The 17,519-nt window shown below is 47.5% G+C and overlaps 1 protein-coding gene across 1 annotated transcript; it reads left to right on the top strand.

Moving 5' to 3' along the window:
• Positions 1-685: 685 nt before the first annotated feature.
• bri3bp (bri3 binding protein) lies at positions 686-17,244 on the top strand. Its single transcript, XM_052032128.1, has 4 exons — positions 686-738; positions 8,211-8,764; positions 13,667-13,769; positions 14,955-17,244. Exons 2-4 carry the CDS (start codon positions 8,582-8,584, stop codon positions 15,365-15,367), a joined length of 699 nt encoding a protein of 232 aa, XP_051888088.1. The 5' UTR covers positions 686-738; positions 8,211-8,581; the 3' UTR covers positions 15,368-17,244.
• The last annotated feature ends 275 nt before the right edge of the window (positions 17,245-17,519 follow it).

The following is a 17,519-nucleotide window of genomic DNA, read 5'->3' on the forward strand; positions in this document are numbered from 1 at the left end:
GCATTGAATGGGCCTATTCTATTCTTTGAATGTTGAAAATTGAAAACCATACACATTTTTATTTTGCATTGTGTGATGAACAGACCATGTGTAAAAGAAAACACATAATACCTAGGCACTGAGAAAACTGGCATAGCAGCTATGGAAACATCCACAATAGAACAATCATAGTTGTTCTGTTTAGTTCAAATATTTTAAGTCTGAAAAGAAGCTTGTGAGATAAATCAGGAAATACCAGTATTCCTCATGTTTTAATACTGCTGTGACAACAGCAAATGTTGTAGACCCACTGATCATCAGAATTGGAAAGGGAGTTTTTTACTGTGTTTTGTCCAAAACCTTCTTATCAGTTAAACTGTAAAACCTCTATCTTAACCTGCTGTATTTGACCTCATATATGTCAAATCCTGACTGAGTTAAATCCTAAATATTCACCTCACCCATCTACTAGAAATGAAATTTTATAATGTTGGAAAAATTATCTTCATATCGACTATCTCACGTTCTTGTCATGTGTACTCGTCAAATTCAGCTGCCCACAGAAATTCATCTCCACCTTATGTTTACTCTGCAATGACACACAAGCCACGATACTAACCAAGTGATCTATAACAAAATGAGGAATTAACATCGTCATCACAATAACAGTGAATGATTGAAATAGGAAGTAGAACTTCTAAGTGGTTGCTGTAAACTGGACTTTCAAAATGTGATATCTCATTCATGCATACAGCCAAGGTAGCCCTGTTATTATAAAAATAGTTTTCTTTATTTTGTAGTTCTGTAAAAGTTAGTGCAGTGCTGTATAATAAGTTCAATGCCTTGGCAAGCAATCTTAACAATATGTTATGAAGGAATAATTGTAATTTTTAATGTTAACTGTTTGACTTTTCCTCCTTGTAACCATGTGCATAGATTAAAAAGATAGACTTATAAAAAGTTTGCTTTCCTCAGATAAAAGGATAGGAATTTTGCTTTGCTATATTATGTAAAATATTGTATATATAAAAAATATCTCAGTAATAGAGCCAATTTGTTATTTCTTATTGTTGTATAGCAGTAATTTGTTTTAAAATTTTGGAAAATGAGAAGCTAGTTAAATTTAAAGGATATATTCCTGGGTTCTCAGTACTGTGCCGTGCACGTTGGAGAACTAGAACCACAATGTTTCAGCCCTCCCTCAGTCTTGTTGCCATAGGAAGTGGAGGATCATGGAACTTACAAGACGTGTTATTTTGTAGGAAGTATTTAAAAATACCATTTAACTTAGATCTATGTGATTCTATAAAAGAATATTCTGCAGTAAAGCTTTTATACAACATATTATCAGAAGTATTTCTTCCATTTTAACCATAGCAAATGTACCCAAATGGGAGTGAAAAACTTGGCTAAATGTGTTTTTTTCTTTGCATCTTTAATCAATTTTTATGAAAAGTGAACTATTCATCCTGATTGACAAAATTGGTGAAGTGCTTGGTCAAGTTAAATGCTTTAACTTGGATTAGGTAACATTGATGAGAATTATTACTAAGACTAAATTAAAATCTGATTGGCTTCTTCTCTAGAGCTAAATGAAATACAAATACAGTATGTATCAGCCAAATGGTTCCTACTCCAGTTCTGTCTACTTCTAGAATGGGATGGACAAGGAAAGCATATACCTCCTGAAGAAAGGATCTATGGTCTGGATTTTAATTTACTAATGCGCTGGGAAAGGAGGCAGGAAAGCCCTTTTGTCCCCAGAAGACCCATAATTAACTATTGTAGTGCCTTTCAATAGCTTATTCACACAGTATCATAACAAAATCATTTTTAGGTTTCTTGACCAACCAACTTGAGTGGGCCTAATGTAAATGACATGAGTTGATTGAACACCATTATTGAAGGGGTTATTACAAACACACAATTTGAGGCTGTTGGACTTGCCACGGAGAGTTCAAGAAGGAAAGAGCAAAGATTTAATGATGCTTCACTGTAATACTAGGTGGAGAAGTACTTGGCTTGTGCTGGGATTGGAGGAGGAAGTACAAGATATCAGGGGAGTTTCACATCTGTGGCAGTCAGAGCTGGGGAGAAGGGGACCTCCCAGTTATCTGGTGAAAGAATAAAATGTCCCAGTATCTGCTATACAACACTTAATGTTAATAACATGTGAAATATGATCATGTGTCTGATGATCACTTAGAATATGCTAACCCTGCATTTCTAAGTTACGTCTATAAACTCACAAAGGACATTTAAACAACCTACAAGAGGTGATCCAGGAGGCTAACAAAGCTGTCTTGGAGATGAGGTCACTCCCTCTGGGAGTGCACCATCAGAAATACAAGCTAGGAGACACAAAAGACTGCAGATGCTGGAATCTGGAGCAACACACAAAGCACTAGAGGAATTCAGTGGGTCAGGCAGCATCTATGGACAGTCAATGTTTAGGGTCGAGACCCTTCATCTGCCCATTTCCCTGCACAGATGCTGCCTGACCCATTGAATTCCTCCAGAAATACAAGACATTTGGCCCCTCATCCTGCCCAACAATTCAGTAAGATCAAGGAGAGAGAAGGTGGAAGTGTGCATCTATTAACTTCCCTTTCTTGCTGCCCCACACCCCCAAAATGCACCACATCACTTGCCACTTTTCCATTTGAGGTACTGAAGAACTGCAGCCTGACGAGGCAATGGAGCAATAACAAAAAGACAGTGATGAGTAAATTCAATTGTGTAGATCATGATTTTTACGTGGTCCTCAAATATTCCCAAATAAATAAAGATGTGCATGGGTAAATTATAGAGTAGTCAATGTAAAGAAAGATTTGATCATGCCATGGACACACAAAACACAAAGATTGTACAGGTTCCGGTGTTGTCCATTGCACATTAGATGTCTGTTTTGTTCACCTATTGCAATGGAAGCCTAGTTGTACCTAACTGGAACAGTAACCTTGTAGCAAAATGTTCTTTTATTTTTGTATCCTTAATTACCTTTGGTGAAGAATCAATGATATTTAATTGACCGGTTCACCTTGCTTGACATCAGTTGGTAAGGAGGAGCTGGGCCAGGTTAGATGCTTTAACTCTGGGATTAGTTAATGTTGCTGACAATTGTTCCCAAGACTAATTTAAAGCCTCAAAGAGCTGATTTCCTATATCAGGATGTTTGGCTGAGCATGTGTGGAAATCTGAGATAAGCTGAGCTATGAATAGCTGGCAGCTGGCAGTTCCCTTTGTCGATTTGGTCCAATAGTTCCATGTTCCATGAGGCCAGCGAGGAACCCCTGGGGCAAGCATTACCTGGAAAATGCTGAGCGCATGTTTGCAAGTGGGATTGATTTTCTAGAAAACCAACACAGAATCATGGAAATAGAAACTATAGACGATTTATAATACAGAAGGATGCCATTCAGCTCATCGTACTTGTGTTGATCAAAAAGCAGTTCCCCAGCCTAATCCTGCTGTTCAGCCCTAGTTTGTAACCCTGCAGTTATGGCTCTATAACTACACAACCAAGTATTGTTTATACGTGATGAGGGGTATGCCCTCCACTACCCTTCCAGACAGTGAGGTCCAGATCGCAACCACTTTCTGGGTGAAAATATTTCTCTTCATCTCCCTCTAATCATTCTACCTATTATTGCAATCTTTGATTTGTAAGTATACGAAGTACACATTTTCTCCTTGATGCCCTATTCTAAAAAAAAGACTCCTTGTTGTGGGCCATTTCACATTTGGTATTGACCTCCAGTGGCTCAACCAAATTTTGAGTACCTTAAACAGTGAGCACTGGCAGTTATTGACTGCAGGCAAATAGCAGAAATGTGTACAATTCGATCTTTGCTACACATTAGTTTTGGAGTGTAATGCAGGGGTCCATGGATGAGTAAGCAAGAAGCCAAGCATATATCCTGTGCTAGTGCATGCACAACCATTGTGACTGAAATTACCTAACTAAATATTCAATCTGGAGAAGTGTGAGGTGGTACACTTTGGAAGGACAAACTCCAAGGCGGAATACAAAGTTAAAGGCAAGATTCTTGGTAGTGTGGAGGAGCAGCAGGATCTGGGGGTCCATACCCACAGATCCCTGAAAGTTGCCTCAAATGTGGATAGGGTAGTTAAGAAAGCTTATGGGGTGTTAGCTTTCATAAGTCGAGGGATCGAGTTTAAGAGCCGTGAGGTAATGATGCAGCTCTATAAAACTTTGGTTAGACCACACTTAGAGTACTGTGTCCAATTCTGGTCGCCTCATTATAAGAAGGATGTGGAAGCTCTGGAAAGGGTGCAGAGGAGATTTACCAGGATGCTGCCTGGTTTAGAGAGTATGCATTATGAGGAGAGACTAAGGGAGCTAGGGCTTTACTCTTTGGAGAGAAGAAGGATGAGACGAGACATGATAGAGGTGTACAAAATTTTAAGAGGAATAGATAGAGTGGACAGCCAGCACCTCTTTCCCAGGGCACCAACGCTGAGTGCAAGAGAGCATGGCTTTAAAGTAATGGGTGGGAAGTTCAAGGGAGATATCAGAGGAAGATTTTTTACCCAGAGAGTGGTTGGGGCATGGAATGCGCTGCGTGGGGTGGTGGTGGAGGCAGGTACATTGGTCAAGTTCAAGAGGTTACTAGATAAACATATGGAGAAATTTAAAATAGAGGGATATGTGGGAGGAAGGGGTTAGGTAGTATTAGGTGAGGTTTAAAGGTCAGTCCAACATTGTGGGCCGAAGGGCCTGTATTGTGCTGTACTGTTCTACTTTGAATCTGGTTCTTGACCTCTCTGTGAAAGGAAATAGGTCCTTCCTATTTGTTCTATCTAGACCCTTCATAATTTTGTACATTCCAATTAAGTTTTCCCTCAGCCTCCTCTGTGCCAAACAAAACCCCTTGCTATCAATATTTCCTTGTGGTTAATTATTTCCAGTCTTGGCAACGTCTTTGTAAATCTCCTGTGTATTGCTCCAGTGAATTACTACTTTCCTGCACGGTGGTGACGAGAACTGCTGGCAATGTTTATGTTGTGGCCTATGTAGTATAATGTTGTTCTAGCATAATCTTTCTGTTCTTTTATTCTGTATCTCAATTGATAAAGAAAAACATCCCATTTGCCTTTTTAACCACCTTTTTGACCTCTCTTACCACCTTTATGGATCTGTAGATGTACACTCCAAGGCCCCTTTTATTCTCTACAACACTCAATATCCTCCCATTTATTGTGTACACATTTGCATTACTGCACCTCCCAAAGTGCTTTACCTCATAACTGATTAAATTCCATTTGCCATCTTTTTGCCCAACTGACCAAAGCATCCGTATCCATCTGCACTTTTAAGCTTTTCTCCTCACTATCAGCTTCATGGCTTATTTTTCTCAATTTCACAATTACAGCTGACGGGTTTGGGTGCAGACACCGCATGCAACTTAATGGAGAATCCTTGTAATGGGGAGGCTCTGCAGCAAGCAACAGACCACCACAAACTAAACATATTTCACCCAAGTTTTCCATCCAATAAATATCAGTGGGAATGATAACAATCCATAACAGAGACACAAGAGAGACTGCAGATGCTGGACTCTGGAGCAACACACACAAAATGCTGGAGAAACTCAGCAGGTCGGGCAACATCTATGGAGGGAAATAAACAGTTGACATTTCAGGTCGAGGCCCTTCATCTGTGGGGGAAGATGTGGGGGGAGGAGCGGGGGAAGAGGTAGAGCAAGTACAAGTGAATCGCTGCTTCACCTGGAAAGACTGTTTGGGTCCCTGGATGGAGGGAAGGGAAGAGGTGAAAGGACAAATGTTGTATCGCCTGTGGTTACAAGAGAAAGTGATGTAAGAAGTGGGGTGGTTGGTGGGAACAGAAGAGTGGACCAGGGAGTCACGAAGGGAATGATCCCTGTGAAACGCTGAAAAGGGAAGAGAGGGGAAGATGTGTCTGATGGTGGACTCTCTTTGAAGATGGTGGAAATTGAGAAGGAAGGTGAGAACCGGGGGAACTCTAACCTCGTTCTGTCCGGGAGGAGACAGTGTGAGACCAGTGGCAATGTGGTCAAGGGCTTTGTTAACAATGGTTAAGCCATGGTGCAGGAAGAAAGAATACATCTCAGAAGAACCTGTATGAATGTCTCATCCTCAGAGCAAATTCAATGGAGACAGAGGAACTGGGAGAATGGGATAGAGTCCTTGCAGGATGCAGGGTGGGATGAAACGGATGAGATAGCTGTGGGAGTCGATAGGCTGGTAATGGATGTTAGTAACTATCCTATTTCCTGAGATGGAGACTGAGAAGGAGGGGAAGAGTGAGGCAGGGTGGAAATTGTCAGGAAAATTCATTTTATGGTGATTTAATAATCTCATCATTCTTTAGTTTGGGAAGTGGGGCACTGGTTTTGAGATGAAAGAATACAAGGCTGCGGGGTCACTCTTGGCAGGCAAAGATTTGGGAACAGTGAATAACTGTTTCTAGGAATACAGGAACATTGGAAGGGTAGGATCTGAAATTATCAGGGGTGTTTTATATTTGGCAATTGCAATGGTTCTCAGTAAAGGTATTTTAGTGTATAGATCATTGCTATAAAAGAATAATTGTTGATTTAATGCTGCTGTCTTTTAAAGTGCTTGTCAGGTAGTCGACTGCTCTCTGGGTTGCAACATTGTTTGTAGAAGCTTCCCGAGTTAGTCTAAAGGAGCTGTTTGTCTAAACAATTCTTAGTTGTTGGGCTTCTCAGTTCACTTCATATTCAAACAGAGAATCCAGATACAGGGGTGCATGAGCATAGAAGGAATAGTTACATTAAATAACATCATTCCTAGTTCAGTGACCCATTACTGCCTGTGTAGCTTTGTCATCACATGAATTTTTGGTCAAGATTTTAGAACAGCTTAAGATGCTTAGAAAGTATATGGGCAGCATGGCTTTGAGTGGGGTATATCTCGTCTCACAAATTTGATTGGGTATAGCTCGGGCACTGTGTTTCAACAGGTGGGAATGACTGAAGTGGAAGAATGTGTTGATGACTGTATCATCCTGACCATCAGAAACCAGGAAACTGCATATTAGCATTAGGGACAGGAGTGACTCATACTGACAATTGCACTTAGACAACTATAAGTTAATAATTGAGAGGCTGTATAAATAAATCAGCCATGAAATTCAATTGCATTGCATAGTTCTTCTGGAGTAGAAAGTAAGTGCTCCTCCAGAAATTTGACCAGGGACTTCCAGTCACGATTCACCTATGTGGTGGTGTTGTGACATTTTCATCAAATGTGTGGAATAACATCATTGCCCATACTATGCTCCTTTAGAACTTTGCTCGGAAACTAGGTCACAGTGTTCTGAGGAGCATCTGTTATTGATTTCTTGGAATAATTGAGCGTTCATTGCAAGGCTCCCTTAGCAGTGGTGCTCTCTAAAGGGGCCTTCCCTTCACAGTCCCAACCCAGTGCTGGGAGCTTACCCAGGTAGGTCCTCTTTATTTTTTTTTAATTTACTTGCTCTCTTGTTCAGACCCACCCCCACAATCATTCTGACTCACTCAGGCTTTGATCTCACAACCTAGAAACTCATCTTGCAGCCCTTTCCCAAAGCTCTGCTCTCCTGGCACCACACCACTGCTCCCCCTCACGTCACCACTTCACCTCATGCTGGTTTTCCACCAATTGCACCCCACCGCTCCCATCCAGGACCAGCCTTGATCCAGGTCCTTATGCAGAACGCAAAGATGAATGTGCAATGGGCAATTAATAACACCACTCACCCTAGGCCTCAGGCTGAAGATGGCACAATGGTGCTGTAGTTAGGGCTGCTGTGCCCAGTGACCTGGATTCAAACCTGATCTCCAGTGCCGTGGGGTTTGCACATTCTCCTCTGGATGTTCTGTGGGATGTTCCTCCCACAACCAAAAGACAATCTGGTGGGCTGGTTGGCTCATGTAAATTGCTCTTGGTGTTTGTGGATGGTAGGAGATTCAGAGGGAGTTCTTGGCCATACGAGAAAGTATATGTTACTGGGAAATGAGTGGGAGAATGGGACTGGCAGGAATGCTCTGGGAGTCAGCATAAACATTATGGGCCAAATGTCCTTCTACATCATAAGGAAATACGAATTTTGCAGCCGCAGACTCATTGATGTGTTGGGCTTTCAATGGTGGAGATAACTTTTCAGCCACCAAGGCCTAACCCTGGTGAAGGTTTTTAAGATGCTTGCTTCTTCTTCACAGGATCGAGGATGTGTGGCTTGCACCTCAGTTGTGTGACTTCAGAGATGGCTGATAAGGAGAATGGAAGAGCTGAAGTCACTGGGCAGGAGATGCTTGATGATCAACTACTGTTCCCAACAAATCAAGCTCCAGACAAGGCTCTTATTGAGGAGTAACATTTTAAATTCTCTACATTCGTGTGGAGGCAGGAGTTATCAAAAGTAAGCAAAGATTTAGAACTGACACAACACATTAGCACAGGTTTAGTTTGGAGAAACAGCAGCAGGTGTCTTTGCTGGGGACGGGAGTGGGAAGTCTTTGCCGGTTGCACAGGCGGGCCGGGCAGCGGTGAGCCGGCCGGACGCCTTTGCCGGGCGTACCCTGGGCTGGCGATGGCGAGAGCCGTGCTGCTGGCCGCGCTGCTCCTCGCCGCGCTTGTGTCCGTGCACTCGGCCAAGGCCCGCCGGCCGCCCGCACACGAGAAGCCCAACAACTTCTTCAGACAGGTGGCGAATGGCATTTACCGGAACCTGGTGGCCGTCTTCGGGGAAGAGATGGTGGAGGCGGTGTGCAAGGTAAGGCGGGGAGGAGGAGTAGGGGAGGGAGGGAGGAGGAGTAGGGGAGGGAGGGAGGGAGGAGGAGTAGGGGAGGGAGGAGGAGTAGGGGAGGGGGAGGGAGGAGGAGTAGGGGAGGGGGAGGGAGGAGGAGTAGGGGAGGGGGAGGGAGGGAGGAGGAGTAGGGGAGGGGGAGGGAGGGAGGAGGAGTAGGGGGGGGGGAGGGAGGGAGGAGGAGTAGGGGAGGGGGAGGGAGGGAGGAGGAGTAGGGGAGGGGGAGGGAGGGAGGAGGAGTAGGGGAGGGGGAGGGAGGGAGGAGGAGTAGGGGAGGGGGAGGGAGGGAGGAGGAGTAGGGGGGGAGGGAGGGAGGAGGAGTAGGGGGGGAGGGAGGGAGGAGGAGTAGGGGGGGAGGGAGAAGGAGTAGGGGAGGGAGGAAGCAGGAGGGGGAGGGAGGGAGCAGGAGGGGGAGGGAGGAGGTGGGGAGGGAGGAGGGGGAGGCAGGAGGAGTAGAAGAGGGGGAGGGAGGAGGAGTAGGGGAGGGGGAGGGAGGGGGAGGGAGGAGGAGTAGGGGAGGGGGAGGGAGGGGGAGGGAGGAGGAGTAGGGGAGGGGGAGGGAGGGGGAGGGAGGAGGAGTAGGGGAGGGGGAGGGAGGGGGAGGGAGGAGGAGTAGGGGAGGGGGAGGGAGGAGGAGTAGGGGAGGGGGAGGGAGGGGGAGGGAGGAGGAGTAGGGGAGGGGGAGGGAGGAGGAGTAGGGGAGGGGGAGGGAGGGAGGAGGAGTAGGGGAGGGGGAGGGAGGGAGGAGGAGTAGGGGAGGGAGGAGGAGTAGGGGAGGGGGAGGGAGGGAGGAGGAGTAGGGGAGGGAGGAAGCAGGAGGGGGAGGGAGGGAGCAGGAGGGGGAGGGAGGAGGTGGGGAGGGAGGAGGAGTAGAAGAGGGGGAGGGAGGAGGAGGGAGGGGGAGGGAGGAGGTGGGGAGGGAGGAGGTGGGGAGGGAGGAGGAGTAGAAGAGGGGGAGGGAGGAGGAGGGAGGGGGAGGGAGGAGGAGGGAGGGGGAGGGAGGGAGGGGGAGGGAGGGAGGGGGAGGGGGGAGGGAGGGGGAGGGAGGAGGGGGGGGGAGGGGGGAGGGAGGGAGGAGGAGGGAGGGGGAGGGAGGGAGGAGGGAGGGGGAGGGGGGAGGGAGGGGGAGGGAGGAGGGGGGGGGAGGGGGGAGGGAGGAGGGGGAGGGAGGGGGAGGGAGGAGGGGGGGGGAGGGGGGAGGGAGGGGGAGGGAGGAGGGGGAGGGAGGGGGAGGAGGGAGGGAGGGGGAGTAGGGGAGGGAGGAAGCAGGAGGGGGAGGGAGGAGGTGGGGAGGGAGGGGGGGAGGCAGGAGGAGTAGAAGAGGGGGAGGGAGGGGGGGGAGGGGGGAGGGAGGAGGAGGGGAAGGAGGGGGGAGGGAGGGGGGGAGGGAGGGGGGGAGGGGGAGGGGGGGAGGGAGGAGGGGGGGAGGGAGGAGGAGTAGGGGAGGGGGAGGGAGGAGGAGTAGGGGAGGGAGGAAGCAGGAGGGGGAGGGAGGAGGTGGGGAGGGAGGGGGGAGGCAGGAGGAGTAGAAGAGGGGGAGGGAGGGGGGGAGAGGGGGAGGGAGGGGGGGAGAGGGGGAGGGGGGGAGAGGGGGAGGGAGGGGGGGGAGGGGGAGAGGGGGAGGGAGGGGGGGGAGGGGGGGAGGGAGGGGGGAGGGAGGAGGAGGGAGGGGGGGAGGGAGGAGGAGGGGAGGGGGAGGGAGGAGTAGGGGAGGGGGAGGGAGGGAGGAGTAGGGGGGAGGGAGAAGGAGTAGGGGAGGGAGGGAGCAGGAGGGGGAGGGAGGAGGTGGGGAGGGAGGGGGGAGGCAGGAGGAGTAGAAGAGGGGGAGGGGGGGAGGGAGGAGGAGGGAGGGGGGGGAGGGAGGAGGAGGGAGGGGGGGGAGGGAGGAGGAGGGAGGGGGGGGAGGGAGGAGGAGGGAGGGGGGGAGGGAGGAGGAGGGAGGGGGGGAGGGAGGAGGAGGGGAAGGAGGGGGGAGGGAGGAGGAGGGAAGGAGGGGGGAGGGAGGAGGAGGGGAAGGAGGGGGGAGGGAGGAGGAGGGGAAGGAGGGGGGAGGGAGGAGGAGGGGAAGGGGGGGGAGGGAGGAGGAGGGGAGGGGGTGGGCGGGAGGAGGAGGGGAAGGGGGGGGCGGGGAGGGGGGGGGCGTAGGGGAGGGGGAGGGAGGGGGGAGAGGGAGGGAGGAGGAGTGGGGGAGGGGGAGAGGGAGGGAGGAGGAGTGGGGGAGGGGGAGGGAGGGAGGAGGAGTAGGGGAGGGGGAGGGAGGAGGAGGAGTAGGGGAGGGGAGGGAGGGAGGAGGAGGAGTAGGGGAGGGGAGGGAGGAGGAGTAGGGGAAGGGAGAGAGGGGGGAGGGAGGAGGAGTAGGGGGAGGGGGAGGGAGGGAGTGAGGAGGGAGGGAGGAAGGAGTGAGGAGGAGGAGGGGGGAAGGAGGGAGGAAGGAGTGAGGAGGAGGAGGGGGGAAGGAGGGAGGAGGGAGGGACGGAGGAGGGGGAGGGAAAGAGGAAGAGTGAGGGGGAGGGGGAAGAGGGAGGGGGAAGGGGTGGAGTGGGAGGGAGAAGTGGGGAGGTGAGGAGGGAGAAGGGGGAGGGAGAGTAGGGGGAGGTGGAGGGAGGAGAGGGGGAGCGGGAGAGGGAGGAGGGAGTGGAGGGGAAAGCGGAGGGAGAGGAGGAGGATGGACAGGAGGGGGCACGGGGAAGAGGAGGAGGGGAGTGGGAAGGGGGTAGATGGAAGGAGAGGAAGGAGAAGGGAGAGTAGGAGGGGGAGGGAAAGGGAAGAGGAGGGGACGGAGGAGAGGGGAGGTGTGGGGAGGGAGAGTGGAAGGAGGACAGAAGAAGGTAGGATGAGGGAGGGGAGAGGGGGGAGGTGGTGGGATTGGGGAGGGAGGGAGTTGGGACGAGGGGCTAGGAGGGAAACAAGGTGGGAGGGAGAGGAATGGGCAATGGGGAAGGGGGAGAAGAAGGGTATAAGGGGGAATGAGTAGAGATGGGGGACTAGAAGGAGGGAGAAGGAATTGGGAGGGGGGACAACAAGGTGGGGTAGATGAGGTTGGGAAGTGGCAAGGGTGGGAACGAGGCAGAACAAGGAGGAAAGGGGTAGGCGAACAATGAGGGTGGATGGTGGGGGTAATGAGGGGAGAGGAAGAGGTAGGGGGAACAAGTGGGTGGGAGGAGTTGGGGAAGAGGGGGATGGAGGAATGGGGAAAAGTGGGGGGAAGGAGGGAGGGAAGGAAGGAGGGAATGAATAGGGGAATGAGGAGGAGTTGAAGGGTCGGGAAGAGTCGGGTGGGAGGGGAATGAGGGGGAGGGAGGGAATGAGGGAGGAGGTAGGGGATGAGGTGGAACTAGTAGGGGAGAGGGAGAGTGGGGGAACAAATGGGGAGGGGAGGGGAATGAGGGGGAGGGGGGAACGAGGTGGGGGTGCAGGAAGGGAACGGTCTGAGGGAAGTGGGCAGCAGGGAGGAGGGGAGCAAGGTGGGAGGGGAACGGGGCGAGGGGAGAAAGGGAATGGGGAGGGAGAGAGAGAGGAGGGAATGAGGAGGGGGAACAATGGACAAGGGGAAGAGAGGAGGGGGAATGAGGGGCAAGGGGTATCATGGGGGTGTGGGGGAGGGTAGAGAGGGGAGGGGAATGAGGGGGAAGGGAGGGGCAATGGAGAGGGTTGGATGAGGGGAGGGCAGCGAGGGGAAGTTGAGGCCGGGGCGAGAGGTGGAGTAAAAGGTTAGGGGGAAAGGAAGGGGGCATGAGGGTGGAGTGGGGAAGGGATGGAAAGGTGCGATGGGGAAGAGGGAGGAGTGAGGGGATGGGAGAAAGGGAGGTGAGGATGGGGTGGAAGGGGAGGGCAGGAGAGTGTGATGGGGAGGGAGAGGACAGTGGAGGAGCATGGGGGAGGGAGATGCATATCGGGAGGGAGAGGAGAGGACGAGGAGAGGATCGGAGGGAGGGGGAGAGAGGAGGCAGGGAAGCATAAGTTCTGGGAGGGGTGGGAAAGGAGGATGGGGCAGAGAGAATGGGGAAGGAGAGGAGGGAGGCAAGGCTGAGGAAAGGGACAAGGGAGGGTGAAGAAGGGGAGGTGGAATGGGAAGGTAAACGGAGGAGGAGGATGGAGATGGAGGGAATAGGAAGTGGGTGGAGGGGGAGGGAGGTATGGGGTGTTCGGAGGGAACTGGAAGGGCGGGGCAAAGGAGGGTTGTGTAAGGGAGGGTTTGGAGAGGAAGGAGGAGGATTGGGTGAGGGGAAGGGTCGATGTAGAGGGGGTGGTAAGGGGAGAGTGAGGGGAGGGGTTGGAGTGCTGAAGGGAAGAGCATGGAGGGGGAGGGGCAGAGTGGTTTCGGGGAAGAACACATGATCTGGTAACATAGGTGATGCTTCTCTGGTTTGTATTGCAGCTTAAGATGAAAGTTTAATCTTTTTGGAAAACAAATCAAGTTAAATGTTATCTGTGTTCTGATCAGAATAATTTCTAACAAATATCTTGCAGCCATGACTTGCATCTTCACTTTTGCCATTGGTAAATAGCAGCACCCAGTGGTCATAGTGTGTGTTGCTGTATTTTAATTCAAATTGTACAGTCTTTTGTATACCAATTGTAATCTTCATTTAAATGCTAATGGATGCTTTTAATTATAATTTATTTCAGTATAAACATTGAGCTGCTCTTGGAATGATTTTGCATTGATATTTTATTAAAAGAAACATATCTTTGGTACTGCTTAGATGCCTCTGTACTTCTGTCCAACCACCTTGGGCTTTGGGATGGAGGGATAAGAACCCCACATTACAGGCTTCATACAGTGGATATTGTATGGCAACTGTGTTCCAATTAATTGGACCAGATTAAATCAAAATTCATAGTCTAACAAAGAAAATGTTCTTCCAGTTTTTCTCCAGGACAACTGAACAGTTTGTGTTTGGTATGGATGTGTTGGTGGAAACTGTGTGGAAAATATGGTCGGACCTCCTGGAAATTCTTGGAATTGATGGTAAAAAGTTACCCGTGCTAATTTAAGACACATGTTGGGAGGAAAAGGGATATTTAAGTGAAAGAACTGGAGTCTTTATGCGTCCTTTGTTATCAAATCGCTTCTTTCATAGAATTTTGCATGCAAAGTTATTCTGTAGCCACAAAAGGCTGTGAACTTCCATAACACTAAGAAGACAAAGGCCAATACATGTCTTCTTGTATCTAGCACAGGACAATTTCAATTTTTATATTGCATTTGATACAAAATACATGCCAGGCGTTGACCTGGAGTTTGAGATTACAGTAAAACTCCGATAATCCAATATCCAATTCTTTGGAAATCTCGATAGTTCCACATCTGACTTGCTTGTTTGTCCAGAGCACAAGTGGGATGTTTAGCTAGAGCCAGGGTCCGTACTGCGAGCAAGGTATGCAGTCAAGGTCAGGAACATAAGCAGGCATGCTGAAACTTACAGGCTGAAACTTACACACTGAAACTCTCAGATTCTATTTCCCAATCCCTTTCAACTCATGAGGGCTCAGTTTTCTGCTTTCTTTAATGTCAGCACATTCACTAAACAAAAATCATTATACCTCTGTGTAATTAAATGTAGAAAAAAAGTGAATTAAAAGTGTAATGGGGTATTAAATGGAGTAATTTCCAGTAGTCTGAGATAGCTGCTCATCTGGTGTCACCAAAGTCCTGAGTTTATTTTACTGCACAATTATAACTGCCCTGATCTATCCCATAAGTTTTTAGTTGCACCAGTTACTTTTGTTTGATAAGTTAGGGCAATGGCTTTGAAGATCAAGCCAAGTTAGGATCGAAATATCATAAGTGCACCTAAGACTGAATGAAGTTGGAATCACTCAAATATTTTAGAGCCAAAGTCCATTATTCCCTTTGTTCCCATTTTTTTTCTGCACCATGTAGTTCATGTATAGTTTAAGTCAACTGTGCAATTTACAACAAAACAGAAAATGCTGGAAAAACTCAGCAGGTCAGTGAAAAGAGAAACTGTCAATGTTTAGGGTCTGCAACCCTGCATCATAACTTTGTGCAATTAAATTGCTGTACAATTTATTTTTGTTTCCATTCTCGCAAAAGAAAAGCTTGAGTGATTTCTATAGAGTTGCTAGCTAATTGAAATGTTTTATTTATTCTGCAAAGTAAAATTTGTATTTTTGTTTTATATTCTTGCAGCATCAAACCTGCACCAATATCTGAATCCAGCGACAGCAGTTCACCACCCATCTCAAGTCCTCCTGATATCTGTTGCTGTGCTTTTAGCTTACTGGTTTATATCAATGTGTCTGGGACTTCTGTTTTATATGTTACGCACAGTATTTGGCTGTTTTTTTTGGATTGCCCGAATAGTTTTTTTTGCCCTTGCTTGTTTGTATATTCTGCAGAAATCTGAAGGTGACCCTGAAGGTGCCGTGCTTCCCCTTTGTTTTGTAGTCTTGGCGTATGTTATAACTGGTCCGGTTGGCTTTTATTGGAGGAGAAGCGGTAGTCATGTAGAGGATAAACTTGAACATCTTGATGGTCAAATCAGGCTCATGAACATTCGCCTTAATAGAGTGTTGGAAAAACTTGACCAAAACTCTGCTTAGTGCTGGAAAAACACCATTGCTTATCACCAGCACTGTTTAATGTATAATGAACTGTTGATACCAGGTGTGATTTGTTCAACCCATGTTCATAACAACCAGGATTAGTGTTACTGTCAGTGAACTAGTGACCAGTAATTATATTCCTAAATTTTGCTTTTCAATCATTCAGCCACTTTTTTTAATTTTTATACCCATTGAGTATTTTATATTCTTATTACCAATAACAAAGATTAAATTCTTGTGTCTTGTGAAATTTTTCTTTAAATGTCTTAAATACATATGGTCAGTCATTCATCGGTATAAAAAAAAGCCATGGGTGAAATCTGCTGGACCAGTCCTGCTGTCTGGAATCACCATCCATGGTCCCTGCATACCCATGCTCACTGGGCTATATGCAGAAGGCTTATCTTCCAATTTGCACCCAGTGACTGGTCCTCAGATATTCGGAGACATTAATACTGAACTAAGTAATTGCTTTATCAGTTTGAATGGCCAGCAAAATTTGGCCCAATATTATTTTCAGCCTATTCAACTTCTGTGGGGGAAGAGAGGAAAGAATAATAAGTGTGCTCACTAATCATGTACCATTATTTCTGTACTATTTATGCATTCAGAGATAATTGGATGATTTTAGAACTTACACAGTTTGCGATTAAAACCAAGGGTGAATTCTAAGACTTTATGTACAATTTTTGCTTCAAGTTGTCCATTCTGTCCCTTTCATTGTTGCTATGTTGTTAGATCCCTAATTATGTAAGAGAATTTGAGTTGGTGTTCTATTTGCAATGTGCTGTGGTGAAAAGAAATAGTCAAGATTTCTTACTACTGTGCATTTGAAATTTTTCTTTGGTTTAGTGGGTACATTGCATGTGAATAGAAGTACAGTATAGAAATGTGTATTTGTACAATCACCTATTGCAAACTTCAGTTTTGCCAATGGATTTGTAGACCATGGATCTATTAATATGGCATGTTTGTAAATGTGATGAGTAATTCATTGCCAGGTTATTTATATGTAGCTTAATTATGATATGTGGTGTTAGACCAAATTAATATTAAAAAAAGCTGCAAAATTGACTGTTTTCTGCCCCACTTCCAGCCTCCAATAGAACTTGATTTAAGGTAGATAACCTCATCTTTAGAGATGACCACACAAATTTGTATGATTCCTCTTAAGAGGTGTTCATCAAATTCCACAAGATAGATTTTGGTGTTAAACCTATACTCTCATTTTTTTTTAAAGTAAGACGGGTAGAATTGCAAATGGTTGCAGTCAAATGTGAGTCTCATAGGTGACGGATCAGAGTTTGTGATGGAGTCTTCCTGTTCTTTGTTCTGATCAGGTAAGAAAAGCATAGGGAGGATGGGTTTTTAAGTTATGAAAAAGTCTGAAATTTATACTAAGTGGAACTAATTCCACCACAAATAATGATTTATATTGGTTCTAGAGTATGTACCTCAGAAAAAATGCTTTATGTTTTGGAGTTTGGAAACAAGCACTGAAGGGCAATGAAAGCCACCTGGCAAAATACGTTCACCCAAAATAAATGCTTTTGTTTTTTGTAGCCATTAGAAATTAATGGAAATTATTATTGATTCTGACATGCAGGAAAACCATAACCTGTTAAAGTGTACATCTGAAATGATTTGATAAATCATGATGGTCTTACTTGAGCTAATATCTTGGCCAAATCTACAATTCAATTAGTGTAGAGAAACAAAGGATTGCAGATGCTGGACTATCTAGATGTAAAACGCTATGATGTTGGAGGAACTCAGCCAGCCAGGCGGCATCCGTGGAGAAAAGCAGGCATTCAACGTTTAAGATCAGGACCCTTCTTCAGGACTGAAGATAGGAAAAGGGGAAGCCCAATATATAGGAGGGAAAAGCAGAGCAGTGATAGGTGGACAAAAGAGGGGAGGCGGGGTGGGCACAGGGTGGTGATAGGTCGATGCAAGTAAGAGATAGTAATAGGTAGGTCCAGGGGAGGAGGGGAGAGCAGATCCACGGGGGATGGGTCAAAGGTAAGGAGGAAAAAGGGGGGTAGAAAAAAGAGGCTAGGAAAGGCAAGAAGAGTCATGGTGGGGGGGGGTGGTTGGGGGGTGTTGTGGGGATTATTAAAGTGGGAGAATTCAATGTTCATGCCATTAG

Source organism: Pristis pectinata, chromosome 17, assembly GCF_009764475.1.
Source record: "Pristis pectinata isolate sPriPec2 chromosome 17, sPriPec2.1.pri, whole genome shotgun sequence".
Taxonomy (NCBI): Eukaryota; Metazoa; Chordata; class Chondrichthyes; order Rhinopristiformes; family Pristidae; genus Pristis; species Pristis pectinata.